Source organism: Branchiostoma belcheri, unplaced genomic scaffold (assembly GCF_001625305.1).
Source record: "Branchiostoma belcheri isolate BF01 breed outbred unplaced genomic scaffold, Haploidv18h27 scaffold82, whole genome shotgun sequence".
NCBI lineage: Eukaryota > Metazoa > Chordata > Leptocardii > Amphioxiformes > Branchiostomatidae > Branchiostoma > Branchiostoma belcheri.
The window spans coordinates 609,325-629,031 of NW_017804487.1; the positions used below are offsets into that span (position 1 = coordinate 609,325).

General features: G+C 43.0%; 1 protein-coding gene across 1 annotated transcript; it reads right to left on the reverse strand.

The window, feature by feature from the left end:
• Window positions 1-100: 100 nt before the first annotated feature.
• Window positions 101-19,010, reverse strand: LOC109486674 (putative N-acetylated-alpha-linked acidic dipeptidase). The gene is made up of 18 exons (XM_019790557.1): window positions 18,734-19,010; window positions 16,450-16,603; window positions 15,231-15,359; window positions 14,196-14,321; window positions 13,457-13,643; window positions 12,875-12,965; window positions 11,688-11,783; window positions 10,847-10,932; window positions 9,863-9,982; window positions 8,924-9,006; window positions 8,400-8,463; window positions 7,972-8,039; window positions 6,471-6,562; window positions 5,476-5,569; window positions 2,687-2,936; window positions 1,654-1,735; window positions 983-1,075; window positions 101-407 (listed from the first exon to the last, which is right to left on the reverse strand). The coding sequence occupies exons 1-18, from the start codon at window positions 18,946-18,948 to the stop codon at window positions 209-211; spliced, it is 2,229 nt and encodes a 742-aa protein (XP_019646116.1). The 5' UTR covers window positions 18,949-19,010; the 3' UTR covers window positions 101-208.
• Window positions 19,011-19,707: the final 697 nt, after the last annotated feature.

Below are 19,707 nucleotides of genomic sequence, written 5' to 3' on the forward strand. Positions count from 1 at the left end.
CACACACGCACACACACACACACACACACACACACACACACACACACACACACACACACATACTCTCTCTCTCTCCCTCGCACACACACACACACACACACACACACACACACACACACTTGGGGCAGTCTACAGAGGAAGACCAGAGTGACTGGTCGAAAGCTTCAGTGAGAGAACTTCTCTTGTGTGTTGGAACAACTTAAAACAACTAGAACAGGTTGTTGACCAGCGTGTTGGCCGCAGATTCTACAGTGAACGTGGTGACGGCGAGCTGCTTCCTCACGAGCTCCCACCGCGTCGCCTGGTCGGCCGGGTTAACGTTGTCGATGTCGAGCAGGGCGTCGGCCAGGCCCGGGAAGGACTGTCCCGCGTAGGTGTTCACACTGCTGGGGGCAAACACCACGTGTCTGCAAGGTAAACACCAAAGAACAAGAGTTCCGAGATCTCATACCTCCATTAAATATGGGCTTGCTTTGTCATACTTCATTTCAACATGTCGTCATTAATTATGCAAATAACCTTACATTAACATAATACATGCATAGTGGTGATAACCTTTATTATATTGATAAGTAATTTACACATGTCACGAGGTATAAAATTCCAATCATTCACCAATAGAGTCACAGAATTTTGTTAGCCAGTGTCCTCACTATGAGACCGAAAGTAACATATTATTTCAGACAGTTACAACAATCTCTCCATTCTTTCGCCATTTAGAAGATCACCAAAAGACTACGTTTCTACTAAGATCACAAAACCCACTCATTATGCCTGCCTATTCATTATCTACTGCCTTCAAAGAAGAAGTCGAACCCCATAATAGCTAGCGTAGTAGTAGAAGTAGAAATTTTTCCAGACAGTTGATACCTGTCTCCTGTTACTGTATTGCAATGATTATCATACTTCGGTCATGATTTTGCAATAAGCGCAAATAAAGTTTCAATAACTCTACTTGAAGGCATGACTAAGGCATAATTACCTGAACCAAGGTCTATCAGGCAGGCCCAGAGGGTCGATGAAGGCACCTTCCAGCTTCATCAGGCGATCGTTCACGGCACGGACTGCAAGGGGACTGAAAATAGTGCGGGGTATTTGTGTTACACGTTTTTTTCTTTAGATTATCTTGAAAGTCCATCTGTGTTGGTAGTAATCATAGTAAAAAGTTGAACTTTATTCCAACAAACAGTTCACAGAGAGATCAAATTTTCCGCGACCACTGTCGCCTTCATCAGGATAGTTAATGACCAATCACTTTACAACGTGATCTCGTTAGAGCTACGGTTTACAAAGGATGCCATATATATCAGAGCACTTCAGCCTTCACTTAATAGAGATGGTGGACGATATAAACTCCCTGGCACTTTTGATCAGTTGCTTACGTCTCGTGTCAGTAAAGTCTCGTGTGAATAAGGACACGTGTTTGTAAACCGTAACTCTCGCGAGATCACGTTGTGAAGTGATTGGTCATTAATCAATTATCCTGATGAAGACGACAGTGGTCGCTGAAAATTTTGTCTCTCTGTTAACTGTGTGTTGGAATAAAGTTCAACTTTTTACTACAGTTTTTCTTTAGTTTACACCACGTTTTGAGATAGCAATTATGAAAAAGCCACAGAGTTAAGTTATGACTCTTCATAGGTCTCTACTCACTTTAATTTGTCCACATCTCCAAGGCTCTGGCGGAAAGTTGTTGTAGCCCTGGTGAACTTTGCTATGGCTGACTCAAGGTGCTCTGTATGGAAACAAGTATAGACTTCTTCATTTTGGAGGGAAAGGTTGGAAAAGGTAAACTAAAGCAGATAAAAAGGATCCGAGCACACTTTTTTTTTATTTTTATTTATGTCAACTTTGTCACAAGGACAGGACAGGGGGAACAGGCAGATTCCTTTTCAAGGTCCCCTGTCCCGATAAAAACACATAAATCTAAAATACAAGTAATAACAAATACAAGTAATCACTAAGTTAACATTCTAAAAGGTAAGTAATAAAACAAAAACAAATTAAATAACTATGATAACATAGTTATAGGTATAAATAGGTATAATGAAAGCAGTAATAAAATATAAAAAAGTATCTAACAACAAAGGGCCTATTGCCTATATATAATGATATATAGTTTTGATCTCTTGTGTCAGCCGAAAGAGCAGGATGCTTTTGACCTTTCAGCACGACAAATATATGTGTGAACATGGCTCAAGTTTTGGTCATTGCGAATACAACTTATGGTCTTCTATGATTCCACCGGCAAAATCAAACTGCCCATGAAGAATAATAAGGACTGTCTTCTGTGCTGTGACTCAGTTAGAGAGAAGCCATATCCTTTGGCGTTTGCGTGAGACTCAGACTAACTAGCCAAGATTCTAGATTGTTTAAGGGGCATACACAGACCATCTCCTCGGCTCCAGGGCTAGCCTGGGTGCCAGACTGTTGCCAGGGCCAGTATACAGGCTAGCTCCTCGGCTTCAGTGCTAGCCTGGGTGCCAGACTGGTGCCAGGGCCAGTATTTAGGCTAGCCCCTCGGCTCCAGGGCCAACATGTCCCCAAGGAAATTTTACCACAGCCCCCACAGTTTGAAGCTGGCTAACTCGGGGTAGGGGCATATGTTTCTTCCAAAGTATTTCCGAAAGGATTAGTCTCATCTAGGATGCAGGCATATAAGTCTGACATTCAGGCTAAGACTAACCTAAGCCGATGTTTTGCGCCGCCAGCCTGGCGCCGTGCTCGTCTCGAAGCTCGTCCGTCATCTTCTGCAGAGCCGCCGCGTAGTCCCGCACGTCCAGCGGCAGTACCAGGGCGTCCGCCAGGGTGACCGCCATCTCCCCCCACAGCCGCCCCACCGACTGGTGCACCGTCCAGTCAGGGTCGATGAAGCGATCTTGGAGATCGAAGGTCTCATAGCCGGAGTGGTACAGGGGGTAGCCAAAACCAAATGACTGTGGAGAGAATGATCATCACGCAACTTTTCCAAGCTTCTAGATGGTTCTGCAGATATGCAACTTGAAAACTAGAGTTCCACGATCTCATGCCTTCGACAAATGATGTTAACCTTTACGACTGACAAATTATGAATGTTTCACATTGATTATCGAAATAATATCCTCACTTGCAATTATATCCTTTGATCATATTTTCCATCCAATGACAGTCTTATAATCTTAAACAAAGAGGGCTATTCTAGCATTTCCTCATAAATCATGCAAATAAGGTTCAGATTTGAATAAATTATGTTTAATACTGATCACCTTCACTTAACTTCCAAATGCAGCCAGTATGAAAATCCTGTCAGTAACCACTATTTCATTGTACTATTTATAGCATTTTTCTCATTATTTATGCAAATTAGGCCTTATTGACACCAAAAATTTGTGTCCCCAGCCTGTTTACATCATGAGCTATCAAAACTGCTTGACTGCATACCCCAGTTGATGTAGAGCTCAACGATTTGACCCACTTCCACATCTGTGTTTACACAAGGGTAGGAGAGTTACCAGCGAAAGGTCATGTCGGGTGCAAAACAAATGGAGTGTTCATAACAGAAATCAAATTCACGTAGCATTTTGTAGGCCGTTCTTGTCGATTGACTGTTATTGACACCAAATATTTGTGACCCCAGCCTGTTTACATCATGGGCTATCAAAACTGCTTGCCTGCCCCAGCGCCCAGATAATGTAGAGCTCAAGGATGTGACCCACTTCCACATCTGTGTTTACACAAGGGCCAGAGAGGAACAACACCACTTGCATGTGGAGCTGACTGAGGGTTTATTTACAGTAGCTGGTGACCTGGGCAACAAAGAGGGCCTTTGTTTGTTCAAGGATTACAGGCATGACACTGATGAGTTTGCAATAGGGCATCATCCACATGAGACCAACTTCTGGGGGATTCCTTTTGAACAGTTATATCCAAAAAGGCAGATTAAGCGCCACTTTCGCCAATTCCACAAGGATTCTGTTGTCCTAACAAAGAGGAAATTTTTTTCCAGCTATCCTTGTGGGCATAAATCAATGTAATCCGTAGAAGGTGGGAACCAAAAAGGTCTACTGCACTATGGATGACATATAGATTTCTCTATTAATTAATCAAATTAAGTCATAATTTACATAATGAAAATCTCTTCCTCTTGATTACATATGCCACCATTTTAATTGTTTTATCACAGAACCCAGCAAATATATAGACTTCTGTCATTAATTATGTAAATTAGATCGTAATTTGCAAAATATTCAGCAAATTAGGTCAAGCATCACTTAAGCTACCGAGATACCAAAAATAACAACAATCCGTCAACCGGTTCTTGAGCTATCCTACTTCAAACATTTTCAAACAAATGCCACTGCATTTCCCAAACAAGCTGCTACGGGGCCCAAACTTACGGCACTTCTTTCTGAGCACGAGAACTACCTACCATCTAAAAATCATGACCATAGCACGTCCATATCACGAGATTTAAAAACCAGAAGTTTCGCTGCAGTACTTTCTAATTCAATGACGTGGGGACCCCCCACGAAGCCCATATCCGAACTTGACCTTGGTATTGTCAATGGTAACTTGCCAACTAAAAAACATGAACATCCATTTAAAGATTCTCGAGTTATCTTGATGACAAGAAAAAACACAAAAAACAAAGGTCAACTGCAGTGACATAGAAACCCCCACGGGGCCCATCTTCGAACTTGACCTCGGCATTCTCAACGGTAACTTGCCCACTAAAAATAATGAACATACATTTAAGGATTCTCGAGATATCTTGATGACAAGGAAAAAACACCAAAAACCAAGGTCAACTACAGTGACTTAGGAACCCCCCACGAAGCCCATTTTTAGCCTTGACAATGGCCACCCCCAAATCAACCTGCCTGCCAAAAATCGTGAACCTCGGACCTTGCCTTCAAGAGTTATCGTGCCTAATCTGCCAAACAGTGCAAACCCGATTTCATAACCTTCTCCGAAGGCATAGCCTTCAGTCGAAGGCAATTAGCCTGGGTACCATCCTGGTTAGTCCTGGATACCATCCGGAGAGGACGTAAACCAACCAGGATGGTACCCAGGCTACTTGAAAATTTCAGAAATGTAGAAGATTTCTGGTGTGCACGCACACGTCAGTGTGTGTGTGTGTGTGTGTGTGTGTGTCTGTGTGTGTGTGTGTGTGTGTGTGTGTGTGTGCATGCATGCTTGAATGGTGTTCAGGACCAAGGACAGGCATATGTTTGTACCTAAGCTTACATACTTAAAATGGCATAGGTTATAGGCAATTGGTGGAATTTAAAACACCTAATTTTTTCCTGAACTGAATACTTTAGAGAAGCTTTATATGGGCAGCCACATACAACTTAGTACTTGCTGGGTCTATGTCTATGAGCACAACTTGTTTATTCTTAAGGAAAATACACCCTTCGTTAAGGTACATGTAGTGCATGTTTTTGCCTGTAAAGAAGCAGTTATAGAGATTTTGTATAGTATACCGTAACTTACTGCCGTGTCTATGTCGTTCCACATGTCGAGCGCCGCGATGCCAGCATGCTGGAAAAACGGGGTGAAGTCACTCCCGGAACCCAGCCTGCCGATTCTTCAATTGGGGATGATACAAAATTTTTCTCACAAAAAGACAACACTTTCTCGAGGCATCCGTATAAAACAACACAATGCCATGTACTTTAAAGCACTTTATGCCTCTTCCATTGTAGAATGCAGGCTTGCTTCAAAAAAGGGGCGTGGTCACTCGACCCGCCCGGAGCCCAACTTCTTGATTCTTTGAGGAAATGGACCATCACCAGTCTGTCAGAAAATAAACCTCAAAGTAAACGGGGGAGCTAACTGAATTCACACCTTTGGAAATGGAAGACAGAAAACATTCACAATTAACGGTCTGTTCTCAACGATTTAGTAAGTCAATATTGCGGTTACACAGAAAATGACCACATTCCTCATGCATCCTTACCATTAACCTTTAGCACGCTGAAGTGACCGTTTGCTTACCAATTCCCAGTTGCTTACGGGGGAGGAGGGAGAAGGTTTGATTTGATTTATTGGAAAAGCAACAGTGCAATACAAGCAGAACAGAGGCAGCTGTTGCTGGTGTTGTTTCCCGCACATAGAAACGAATACTGGGCAGATAGTACTCATTTTCACTTGAGTCTAGTGGGTAAAGTCGTGTTAAGTGCCTTTTCCAAACGCAAGGGCACAAGATCGGTGGCATGTCAGGACTCGAACTCGGGACCTCTTGATTCCGAGTCGCGCACGCTGCCATTGCGCCACACGCCCAGGTTAGTAAGGCCTGTTATTGCAAGACCCGGCAAAAGGATCATCTCCAAGCAGATTCTACGGTGTCAAGACCTTGGCCTGAGGAGTGTCATTTAGCCACCGGGGACTAATGCAGGGGCACTCCTCAGTCCTATGGATACTGTATTGCCACCGTAGGATCTGCTTGGAGATGAAGAAAGTACACAGCCAGAACCAGGTGAACTCACTTCGGGCGAGTGTCGGGATTGCCCTCTTCCTCCGGTCGCTTCAGTCGCCACGTGTCGTACAGGTTTTTACTGGGCTCGTGCGGGTCCGGTACCTGGGGTAGTTAAAAGGTTTAAAAGGTTGAATTTTCCTTATTTATTCCGTACCTGGGCGTCACATTGAGAAGCAGTCTGAAATGAATATCATGATGACAACTAAGGCTAAACAGACATTGGGAGTTATCAAACGTAATCTGTGTGGGTATGCCCAACTAGAGTAAAATCACTTGCATACACGTCACTTGTAAGACCGAACCTAGAATACGACGCGACAGTACTAGTATTGGATCCATACACAAAGAAAGACAGACTGGAAAGGGTACAGAATGAGGCTGCAAGATTTTGTATGAACAACTATGAAAGAGGTGCTAGTGTCACGGAAATGAAAAGAAACCTACAGTGGGTGTCACTGAAAGACAAAATCAAAATGTCCAGACTATGCATGATGTACAAATTGACTAATAAACTGGTGGACGTACCAACCTAATACCAGCCCAGAAGAGACCATGCCTTCAAGTACCAGAGTTACCAACCAAGGATTGAGGTGTTCAAAAATTTCTTCCTTCCTACGACTATCGCAGAGTGGAACTCACAGTCACCAGGCTCAGTAGGGGCATTATCATTAGATAGCCTTATACAATGTTTAGAGTTATATGTTTAAGGGTTAGGTGTAACACGACGTTCGGTGTAATGTGGCCAGCTGCCGCCGCGCCACGTGCCTGCGAAGCCAAACAGCCTTATTTTACACAATTTCAAAGTGTTGCATGTCAAATGTGTGAATAACATTCTTTGGACATGTGTCCAAGGTATCCCCATACAAAATTTCAGGTCATTCGGATTTAGTAATAGGGCACAGGAGCCAAAAACGTACATTTTTTTGTCCGAAAATAGCCCCTAACCCCTATTTCACACAATTTTAAAGTGGTGTATGTCAAATGTGTGAAGAAAAAAAAACAACACTAAATCGTCTGGGGGTATTTCCCCACTCTACCTTCATGCCAAATTTTTGTTATTTGGCCCCAAAATGGTAGAGGTGAACCCCATAACAGAAATGGCAAGAGAAGAAGAAGGAGGAAAAGAAACATGGGGGAAAACAACAGAAGGAAAACAATTTTTTTGCTCAGTTTCTTCCTCTTCTTCAAATACCGTCAATGACCTGGAATAGGCGTCCGTCACCAAAGTAACTGGTGCTATAGAAGTAAACTGGAAGTGCTTGTCACGATTTACATGTGCTAGTATTTTATGAATGTGTTTGATAAGAATTAACAGAGCAGTGCTTTGTTGGACTAGCAATAAAGGTAAAAGGTAATGTATGAAGGTAATACGTAAACAGTATGCATTTGCTTTGCAAATGTTACCTTTTTTAGTTGTGATTTATAACTGCTGTGAGAGTTGAGCAGTTTGTTTACAAAAGGATTGACAGATTTTTAAATACATCTTTCGTATGGCTCTACAAAATGGTCACCTTTTTTGCCGCTTCTCGGATTAGGCTGTGCAAAAGTGGACTCGCCGACATCGCTATTGAGAAGTTTCCTGGGAACGATACATTTTATATCAGAACCAGTTGAGTATGTTACAAAACCTCGACAGGGCCTCCTCAAAACGGTTGGTGTTTTAGTATAGGGCGTGTGACAATGTAACTGTTTCGTACCATGTGCAATATTTGGTCATTTTGACCGTTTTACGAGTTCAAATTTGGGTCACCGGCGGTTATTGGAACAGAACGCATGTTTCATTTAGGGTCACCAGTGGCCATTTGAAAAGCGGGCAGTATATCGGATATCAATGACCTGAGGAAATGGAGTTTCCTGATTGGTCGACGTTTCAGACTTCATGTTAACACTTCGTAACAAAGATATACATTCAATCATGACTCTTCTTTCTTTGCCCTACCAGCGGCCGCAGAGTCACAGTTGAGGTACGCCACAGTCCGTTCCTGGAGATTTCTGATGTGATCCTGAAAACAGAGACGAAATCAATGATTGAATTACTGGTGTTTGCACTAGACCTAGGAGTTATGTTTACAGCAGGATTTATATTTAGCGCTGCCATGACAAAATTACAAAAGAGAGCCTCAAGAGCAATGTTCAGCATCAGAAGTACTCTTGGAGAAACTATATCTTCTGTATCACTTCATTGAAAACTGCTTGACACATGTATTGTACCGATATTATTGTATGCATCAGAAATCTGGTGCAGTAGCAACATGAATGACAAATCTGCAATAGAAACTGTACATTTGAAATTATGTAATTATGTTTCCAGATGTTTCAAAAAGAGAGAAGCAAGGTATTAACCAGTGGCAAAGCTTAAGAAGTGAACATTGGATCGACGGCTAATAGACACTGATTGACCAATGGTTACTGTCTTGTGACTGTACGATCTGCTTGAAGATTGACAACAAGTGAAGAGGCTACCTCTACAAACTCCGCGGAGCCGATGATTCCCTGCTCTTCCGCTCCCCAGCTGCCGAACACGATAGTCCGACGTGGTCTCCACCCTGGAAAATAATGACAATTCAGTTTCATTTTCAGTTTATTTCGCACTTTAAAACAAAATGTAACAATACAAATACAAGAAAATATAAATGAAATGTAACAGTGCAGGGAGGCCGGAAGCATAACATGCTTATTAGGAGGCCTCCCTTCAAAACGTGATTAACAATTCAAATAAATCGGATAAATAAGAAATAACTTAGGTAACGGGTAAATGAAACAAAACAATACGATACAATACTATCTACAATAATAAAAAGTAGTAATGAAAGTAGTAAACAAGGAAACATAAACAAAAATTAGGAATGTGTGTGGTTATTTATGAAAGCTACTTTAGTATGATTTTTGAATGCCAATGACTTTATTAACAAAAAGCAGACTTACATAGTTGAGTCTGAAGTATTATGCTAATTTAGATCTGACATCTTTAAGATCAATCACAATATTAAAAAAACAGTAAAGGATTTAAAACATGAATCATATTGCTATATTTTTTAAAAATACGATGAAACACTTGTAATCAGGAAATAATGCTGGGTCTTCTATCGTAGCTCGAGTATGTGTAATGTGTATGAATAAACTACAAGGCAAGATATAAGTCGAGAAAGCACATGAGTTACATTTATATATATATGCTTTTCTGTACATGCAATTGGGTAGTGTCTACAAGAAGCCATATTCGTTGGCCAAAACAAAAAAACATGGTTGCCCTGTAAAGCTCCCATGCCCTGCTTTGTTTCTTTTATCTTACTTTTCAATAAAAATAAAATTACTTTAAAAAAGCAGGTAGCCTTGCACCCTAATCTGCATGATACGCTGGATACTGCCTTGCTACCGTAGGATCTGTCCTACAGTTCTTACCCTCGGCCTTGAGTTTGCCCAATGCTCTGCCGAGTTCCAGCATCACGGCAGTCCCGCTAGACGCGTCCACACTGCCGTACACCCAGGCGTCGTGGTGGTTCCCCACTATCACGTACCGGTCTGAAACACATCATCACCACGCTATTTTTCTCCATGTGTCTCCGAGTACAGGCTATTATGCTAAGGCCACAACTCCCAACCCGGGGCCCGGCCGGGCAGTGTGCGGAAACGAAAGTATGATATGCAAGACAACAAACACCCCGACCGGCGGCTCGGTTTGGAAATGTCACTTGTCTGTCCTTGGTGCTGAACACTACCGCCCTCACCCACACACATCACATATAGCCGGGCATCCTTCGTGTCAGTCCATATTGATACTAGAATCAATACAACTTAACCTTCTCCCTGCTGCCCAACCCGAAAACCAATGCAAACTTGGTGCCTTAGCAGGCCGAAGGTTGATAAAAGGCGATGTGCTGTTTTTATTTATTAACTCTCGATCACCTTGCGGCTTCGTAGGCGTGCACGTGTTATCCATTCTGACGAGGTAGCTGAAGCAATCGATTGTAACATCTTTGAAGAAAAACTAGACTCAGAAATTAGTGATAATTTTCGTGCTGCTCAAGCAAATGCGGGATGTCAACCACCGACAGACACCAGAGCACACGGCGGTCCCTGAGAAGCGGAAACAACATCTCCACACCGAAATTTAGAACTGAAAAACTGAAAAAATCATTCCTGTTTCAGACAATAAGCCTCAGTAATCAAGATCTGTAAATAGTAGTCCACCTCTGTTTTAATGGACCGACCTATAGTATAAAATCTTAAACCTGTTTAATTTTAATCGTCAATGCCGTACTTTTAATGTGTACTTCTTTCAAGTTTTAATATGTAATCACTTCTGCAATTCAGCCAACACTGGCTGCCAATCAATGTCAATAAACAGTATCAGTGGTAGTAGTGCAGCGTGTGTTGTTGTCTGACCTGGTTCGACAGCTCCGCGGATGGTCCCGATGACGTTGTACGTCGTCCGCACCTCCCTGTCTTGGTTCACCACAAGTCGTACTGTCCTGTGGAAAGATATTATACTCAAAAGAGTGGGTAATGGGTGGTCACCTTTTCCACGAGTATAGTGAATTTGATCATTTAGGCTTTTTTAAAGAATTTATTTTACCAGCAATTACAACTTATACCATTTCGGCCTGCTTTTCCGGTACTCCTGGATATACGTAAAAAGTACACACACCAAATGCACTGTACATAACATAATTCATAAATATAACATCCAGAACATCAACTAGATCAAGTTTTATTCCTAATGATCTGTTTGAAAGTCCTGAGACTAAGGAGATGTCGTTACTGTAGCGGAAGTGTGTTCCGGAGGTAAGGTTCATAGTACTGTAGACTGTTCCGGTATGTAATGGCTCTTGCTGGTGGGCAGAAGAGTAGGTGAGCGTCGCAGTCAAGAAGTATTACTTATACTATCATGAAAGTTCATATGTGTTGGTAGTTACATGTTTGAAGTTAAAACTTTTGTTCCAACACAAAAAATTCTCTCACCTAGAGCTTTTGACCAGTCACTCTGGTCTTCCTCAGTAGACCGCGACGAGGGTCGACATCGTCTACCAGATACCTTTGACCCAGTGTTGACGTCACACTTCAAAGACGCCACGTGACAAACCTCACTGGGTCAGTCTACTGAGGAAGACCAGAGTGGCTGGTCGAAAGCTCTAGGTGAGAGAATTTTTTGTGTTGGAACAAATGTTTTACCTTCAAACAAGTATTACGTATCTTGCGTCTGCTCTAGGTTTAGTGTTATACGTGCCTGCTGCTGGCCGGACCTGTATAGCCTGGTCCTAAGTGGTAGGTAATGTCCAACCCTCCCTGCCAGTCAACAGGAGCTTCAGGGCCAGCCATGTTCCTGAAAACAAACATCATCCATGCCAGGAATTTATCATAGGTTCGACGACCAACACCAACACACAGGTTTATTTGTTTGTTTGTTTGTTTATTTAGGATATTATAGTTATATACACCGTGATAGTGTTACATCGTGATATAGTTACATAGTGATAATGCATCAATATTCTTCCTGGAGTCCTTTTACATACAATACAGCATTATACCATTAACTATTATTTACATACATTTTAACTAAAAACCTGTCTGATCAACATTTAACATATGATAATGATAATATAATAAACAGCATTGTGTTATATCAATAATTATCCACATAGAACAATATTACTTACAAAAAGTTTCTCGGTTTTGAATAGTAAAATACACATTGAGCATCAAATAATACATCAATTAGTAATATTACATAATACAGTTAACAAAAAAAATATGTACTAGATGACTGAGAGGTCAGAGGTCATAAATTTCTAGCATTGCGTAAGCCGCGGAAAGCACTCTAAAGCTTTGGTCACAACCCGCAGTACGTGCTTCTGCGTGCTGTCTACTTGCAAAAACGTGGGCAAACGTAGGGCATCCGTGCGTGGTGGGTACCACCTCCGTACGGAATCCAACGGATTTGGGAGCACGCAGACACGCCGTAGAACATTAAGTGCATGTAAAACTTTTTCTACACGTACGTGCGGTCTGCGGATTCACCACCCGTGCGTGCGAGTACGGGCGACGCGCGTGCCCCGTACGTACCGTACGGAGGAAGCACGTGTGAGTACGACCTCCTTACGGTAAAGTTGCAATCGCACAGAGATCGTACGCTGTAAGCACGTACAAGTTCCTTACCACTTGTGCAACGAACGATGCACGCAACCGCTCACGACCAGACGTGGCGTGCAGACGACACTCTTACACTTTGCGCAACCGTGCGCGTGACGTGCGTCGATGCCATTCCTTCCCCACGTTTTCAGAAAAAACGTAGCAGACGTAGCCTCCCAAAAAACGTACGAACAAAACGCACGTACGGCGGGTTGTGACCGAGGCTTAAATAAGGGACCTTTACTTCGGTGTGCTGTGACTGTTTCTCTGCTTAACTTGACTAACCTCAGTATTTCAACAGCGACTCCATAGCTGATTGGGTGTACAGGGATGGTGGGATGGTTGGCATCTTGTTCATCTAAGCGATAGGCGTACTCTGCAAACAAGATTTGTGTTTCTAAAGAGGGGTAAAGGAACTATATATATCAGGGCCCATCACCTTTCATTGAACCGCACGGGCGCCGAAATCGTCTGCCAGATACCTTTGACCCAGTGTTGACGTCACATTTCAAAGAAGCCACGTGACAAACTTCACTGGGTCAGTCTACTGATGAAGACCAGAGTGACTGGTCGAAAGCTCTAGGTGAGATAATTTTTGTGTTGGACCAAAAGTTTTAACTTTAAACGTGTAACTACCATCACAGATGAACTTTCATGATGAGATTTGTGTTCATCACTTCATTTCATAGTCGGGAAGTAATTATGGTGTTTGCGGCGTTTGGTACACTCTTTCAACTACCGGGATGCCAGATATCATCGAGAAATTCATATGGCGGATTTTGATTTAAATGTGCAAAGACACAGTCCCAAGCAAAACAAGTTTGGAAACATGACCTTCCAGGCGAAGGTAGGAAACTTAAACCGCACCGTTAGCAGGATAAAAAGGCGTCAGGGAGTCTCCCTTCCATTTCGCGTCCTTCACATTCCCCCGCTGTACTCCCGTGCTGGGCATCATCCAACCGTCCGGCCAGACCGCCCAGCCGGCCACCGCGCACTGCTCCGGGTCCGAGTACAGGATCAGACCTGCACAGCCAAACTGAGAAGCCAGCTTGGCCTGGAGAAGACACTATGTCAGTATGTTGTCGATTGTAGTTAGATTCGCAAAGGTTAGGCAGTAACCAACTGACACCGGGTCTTACTTGTTATACAGTTTGTCGGAATCAAACGTTTGGGACAGTATTCAGCACCAAGGACAGGCATGGTAACACGGTGTGTGTGTGTGTGTCTGTCTGTCTGTCCGTCTCTCTCTCTCTCTGTGCGTGTGTATGCGTGTGTCTGTCTGTCTCTGTATATGTGTGTGTGTGTGTGTGTGTGTTTGTTTGTGCGCGCGTGCGTCCGAGTACAGAATCAGACCCGCAAGGCAAAACTGGGCAGCCAGATTGGCCTGAAGAAGACACAGTATGTTTATGTGTAGATAGTGTTCAGCACCAAGGGCAGGCATGGTAACACATGTGTGCGTGCGTGCGTGCGTGTACGCGCGTTCGTGTCCGTCTGAATGTCTGCAAATCAGAAAAATATGAAGCGGGCAAATCCGTTAACCAAGAAATCAAATTGGTGTGGCATGTAATTCACACTGCATATACAGCCAATGGAACCCGTTACTGACCTTGTTGCCCCTGAATATCTTGCCATATCTGGCAATGCAGATCTTCCCAGTCGCGTCCACGCCCAGGCCTTGCACCAACGTTTGGAAATCCTCAGCGCGGGCAAAGTTGACGTACACCAAGTCTCCCTACAGCCAAGCAGTGTGGCAATTCCTGTATATTAGTCTATCTAGAGGAATAATGCTCAAATGTAGCGAAACAGCTTCTGCCATGTAGCAAATAGACTTCTACCATGAAGCGACCATGTAGAAAAGCAATCAAAGATGGCCGACTTCATCCCCTAAAGGCCGTACCCATGCTACTTTTCGACACTTCCAGTCCCACGCCGTTCCATTGTGTATATTGAGATTATCACAGACAGAGGAACAGACACGCAGAAATGAGCAAACAGCAGTACTTCACTCCCTTTGGAACGACACTACAAGCCCACACGGCCACTTAATGTGGCGAATCGACTTCAACCATGTAGCGAATCGACTTCAACCATGTAGCAAATCGATTTCTGCCACTACGTGGCGATAGTCTCTACCAGACTAACTACGCTGGCTATATATAGGAGAACAATTGCCAGGCGAGGGGAATTTGGCCGTCTTGTTGGTTTGACTGGCCGCGCAGTTGGAGTTCTGGGTTATTTTCGGCGATTTAGGTGGACAAAACTACTTGTAATGACCGTTATTTTCAGTTTCTTACGTGACCCTTGATACTTTCTGTCACATGTTGACCTGACATCGCGTGCCTGACGCTCCACGGGCTCCATAAAAGGATTACTTGGCCAATTGACACCTATCAAATAGCGATTAGTGGACCACAAAGAAACCCGCAAACTTTCCACAGGCCGTCGGAGGGAAAGAAACTACCTCCCCGCGGCCGGACTCCCTTGGCCAATTCTAGTCTCTTTTTTTGCCGAATTCTACGATCCGTATTCCTGGTTGAGGCTAACGTGGCGAATGCACTGTAGCGGACTGACAATGAAACAAAACAACGAGTGCCATCTGTTACTATGATGTAAGAACGTACGAAAAATAGCCTAATCACACCTGAACGTCTCCTGAAGCCGAGTAAGCGTTGAACGGTGGTTCGGCCTCGGGGTCGTTCACCCCGGCTTCCTGTTGCTGTGACTCCGCCACTACTGTGCCGTCAGACTCCAACAGCGACACGCGGCTTAACTACCGTTTGTAGTTAACAAAAAGGAAATAAATATAAATATCAATTCCAGATGTAACGTTCAATGTAACTGTTAAAATATAGTTTAAAATCGGGTATTTCTTTTTTTTCTTTTCTTCAACAAAAAATAGTAAAAGGTCAAAATGTATGATTTTTGTACGTAATGTGGACTCAGAGGTTCACACAGCAATTTGCAAAGCAATTGAGCTGGTAGTATGTTGATAATTTCTAAAGATTAGCAAAAAAACTGTTTTAGGGTCCGCGCGGACCCCAGGTGTACTGTTCAGGGTTAATTCAATCAATTTATCAATCAATCAAATCAATCAATTTAAATCAAATTAATTACAATGCTTGAATTTGTAGTTATTATTGAGTTGCATCGATGTACTGTGAATTTTCCATGCTGTTTACGTGATCCTCTTTGAAACACCTACAAAATTATACTGTCATGTATTTGTAATAATAATAAACTTATTATCATTAGTATTTCAGCCTACGTCCTGTTTCCTATTTACAAAAATGTAATAAGGTTGTGAGACGAGCTCAACAAAGTCGTTTGTAATTAAAGCTGTCAAAAAGACTTGAAGTTTACTTGCAGTCTGCAGAGGATGGCATTGATTAAAGTCACATGCTGTGGCCTAATTGCGAACATGGTAAGAGTGTGTGCTGAGTGTATAATATATACTAGTATCTCCTATACATGCCACTACAAGACTAGTCTATGATAATGATCTTTGAGTGGCAGACCGGTAGATTTTAAACTTGGCCTTACAACGGCAAAAACATTCAAATTCCCCAGTTTTAACGTTAATGTTACTCTATAATAACAGTACATAAAAGTCAGTAATATAAGCAAAATATCCTTCTACCCATCCTTTCCTAAAAAGGTATAACGCTAAATCGTAGGCAAGACCATCCTGAGGTAAACATATTGCATTTGCTTGCAAATGTTACCTTTCTAGTTATGTATGTATCTCGTCAATGTGTTTTATACTCGTTGTATGTTTTTAAGTAGAATGTGTTATATAAGCAACTTTTGCTTTCTGCCCAATACTCAAGAAATATATGTGAATAAAAAAATATTCCTCCTACCCTGTTGGGATCCCTGCTGGGGTACGCCAGGAGCACGTCGTAGGGCACCAGCCGGGCGGAGTCGAACCCGTACTCCAGCCACCTGTCCCGGATCAGCCGGGCCACCCCCAGGTCCATCTCCTTCCCGGCGATGTGCGGCCGGGCCGTCAGCGTCCTGAGATTTATTAATTTTATTAATTTATTTATTTCGGCTTACAAAGAAGCCAGGGTGTCCCAACTAGTCAAAAACTATTACTAAGGGCACATTGCAAATTACATACTAAGTGAGGTATAGAGTTATATACAATAGTGCAATAATATATACATACATTTTTTTAAATACAATAATACAATCATGGTAGAGTTCTGGTTTATACATAGTTGCGGAGGTAATATGTTAATCGGGTTACAATACAGATGAAATGTGTTAAACAGAATATGGATCCCCAAGGGATTCCCATACTTTGGCTTTAAAAGAAAACAGTAGAGGCTGATCGTATGTCAACTGGGAGGGAGTTCCATAAAAGGGTGGCTCTGTGGAGGAAGGCATTCTGTGTTCTACAACTTTTGGGGATTTGTACGCGAAGGTTATTTCCATTTCTGAGGGGGTATCTAAAATGAATGGCGGATGAACGTCCTGAGATTCAGCAAGGTGCTTCATATTAGTTCCATGCACCGCCGCATAGCTCTTGGCCACACGGTCCAGCAACGGTACCGCACTGCAGCAAAATCGTCTTCAAAAGGCGGGAAAAGCTATAAAGTTGACCGTTTTGAGGCGACTACGGAACGAGGTCCAGAACATGCAACAAGAGTGGAATTTATTGCTACCAAGTCGAAGTACACTTACCTTACCTTAGACCTTAGATCCTCCCGCAACCTTGTTGCATAGGTCGACTCCTTGTCTGACTTACACTAGATAGCTTTAAATAACGCTGACAGTTAGATACACAAGTGTTAGGTGCGGCAGTTTGTTCATTTTTTTTATATTCCAACATGTAATCACAAGACACTCAAGTTTTATGAACTTGTATTAATGCCGCCACCAACACAGGAGACAATACAATACTCATTTTTCACTTGAGCGAATAGAGGAAAGTCGTGTAAAGTTTTATGAACTTGTATTAATGCCGTCACCAACACAAGGGCATAAGATCGGTGGTATGTCAGGACTCGAACCCGTGACCTCTTGGTTCCAAGTCGAGCACTAGTACTCTGCAGCTACGCCACGCGACCCCACAGTTCGTTTATTGCATTCAACTGCTGCCGTTCCCTTCGCCTGTGAAGATGCAGGGTGGTTATACCGACTATACAGATACGGGATTTCGTCACGTTTTTTTTTAAAGACTAGCATGTTAGAATGTTTTCCAACATTTTCTCAGACTCACAAAATCCACATAAACCTGAAAACAAGACGGATTGAGCGCCGTCAAACCTCTACCCGTAACTACATTTGTTTGTAACAGCGAGAGAGTGACAAGGAGGCCGAAAGTCTAAATATGTCCGTGACTAGTTCTTTTCAGATCATTGACCGAGGTAAAGTTGACATTGCCAGATACAAATCTGGAAAGCGACCAAGCAATTGTTTAAATTTTAACCGTCGGTCAAATTTAGAGCCAGTCTAACGGACTCGTAGAGAGTTCAAATTATTGTGACGTGGGCTTGGCACAAAGAATTGCATGGTTATCTTGACCCGATACCTTGGAAAATTCGCAACGTAGTCAGACAAATCAATTCAATCAATCAATTCTTTATTAACATACCAAACATAACAGACAAGCAGGACATACAATGTTGCCTGAATGGCGTTGATATTTAACGTTACATGTATACAAAATGTCAAAATATAAATATATTTACAAAACCTATAAAAACAGTACAGTAAGTGTACAACCCAGATATTTACAAGGTCTATTATCTTGTGCCGGACTCTATCTGTACAGTCTGGTTATAGAGTCTGATTGACTGGTGAAGGAAAAAAAAAGTTCTGTAGTCTTTTTGTTCTGGCGGGGGGGGGGGTAGAGATATTTTCTTTTACAAAGCCGTTACATACATACATGGAGAGTTGGAACACTCAAAACATTACATAACATTGCCGAGGGCACCTGACGTTGTTACAAGCGGTGTGCCTGCGCTACCCCATAGTAGCTTCCCATAGAACAGACCGTTCCTTAGTAGTCGAGCACGTCGAACCCCCTGTTCTATTTCGAACACGTACGTTCGATCTTGACCGAGGTGTTCTAAATAGAACAGGGGTGTTCGACTGGAAAGGTCGTCAAACACGAAGACGAAAACAGTATATACAGACCTGAGGTTCTCCCTGATGTTGTCGGGGTTGAGCTCGCGCTGTAGCCGCGCGGGGACGCTCGGGTCCCCCTCCCGTGTCAGGGCGGCCGACCACGGCGTCCCGCTCTTCGGGATGGCGAAGAAGCCGATGAGTATGCCGAGCACCAGCCCTACCACCGCACACGCTACGCCCAGGAGTATGAACGGTCTCTTACGCACACCCCTGTGCTCCGCCATGACCGCACGCCAAGTTCACACAAGCAGGACTTTGTCGTTTGGGAGTCTGACTAAACAACACCCCTAGCGGCCTGCCCGCCTGACAGTTGCCTCCTCCAGCCTGGGCAGCCAACCAGAGATTGTTCTACAACTTCAGAGTTACCCGGGCCGGCGAGAGATCGAGGGGACGACGATTTCTTTCCATCCATCCATCCATCCATCCACTAATTATAATTTTGCTATCCCTCATCCCTCCTGTTGAAGCATTGGAACAGCCCTGAAACCTTCACACTTGCGAATTAATGTTGTGAACTCGTCGCTGAGTTAACTGACAACGTTGCAATACTGTCAAGTTTGTTGCAGTTGACGATTGCATGCAAAAGAATAGTCTAAGTACTGGAATTGGCTGCGTGTCTAAAGCTGTGGCATATAACGGTTAATGTTTTTTTTTAGGCCTTGAGACTCCATTGTGGACATTTGGTTAATGATTCATCGGGCGGGTAAAACTTGTCCACGTTGTTGCCCCTTGCCCCTATCACCACCTGGGAGCAACAACAAGCGCACAAAGCTGAACACACTGGCTCCAGCTTCTGAGACTCAGACGTCAATCACTTTGAAAACATGATGTTCTAAACGTTATGTGCATCCATACTATATTGCCAAATATGAACCGTATTACTATTAGAAAATTTGACGTTGTGTTGTAACTTTGTCAGATTAACTTCCGAAGCTACAATTTCACTACCTTCACTAGTGTAAAGGTAAAGATTCCATGGCTGT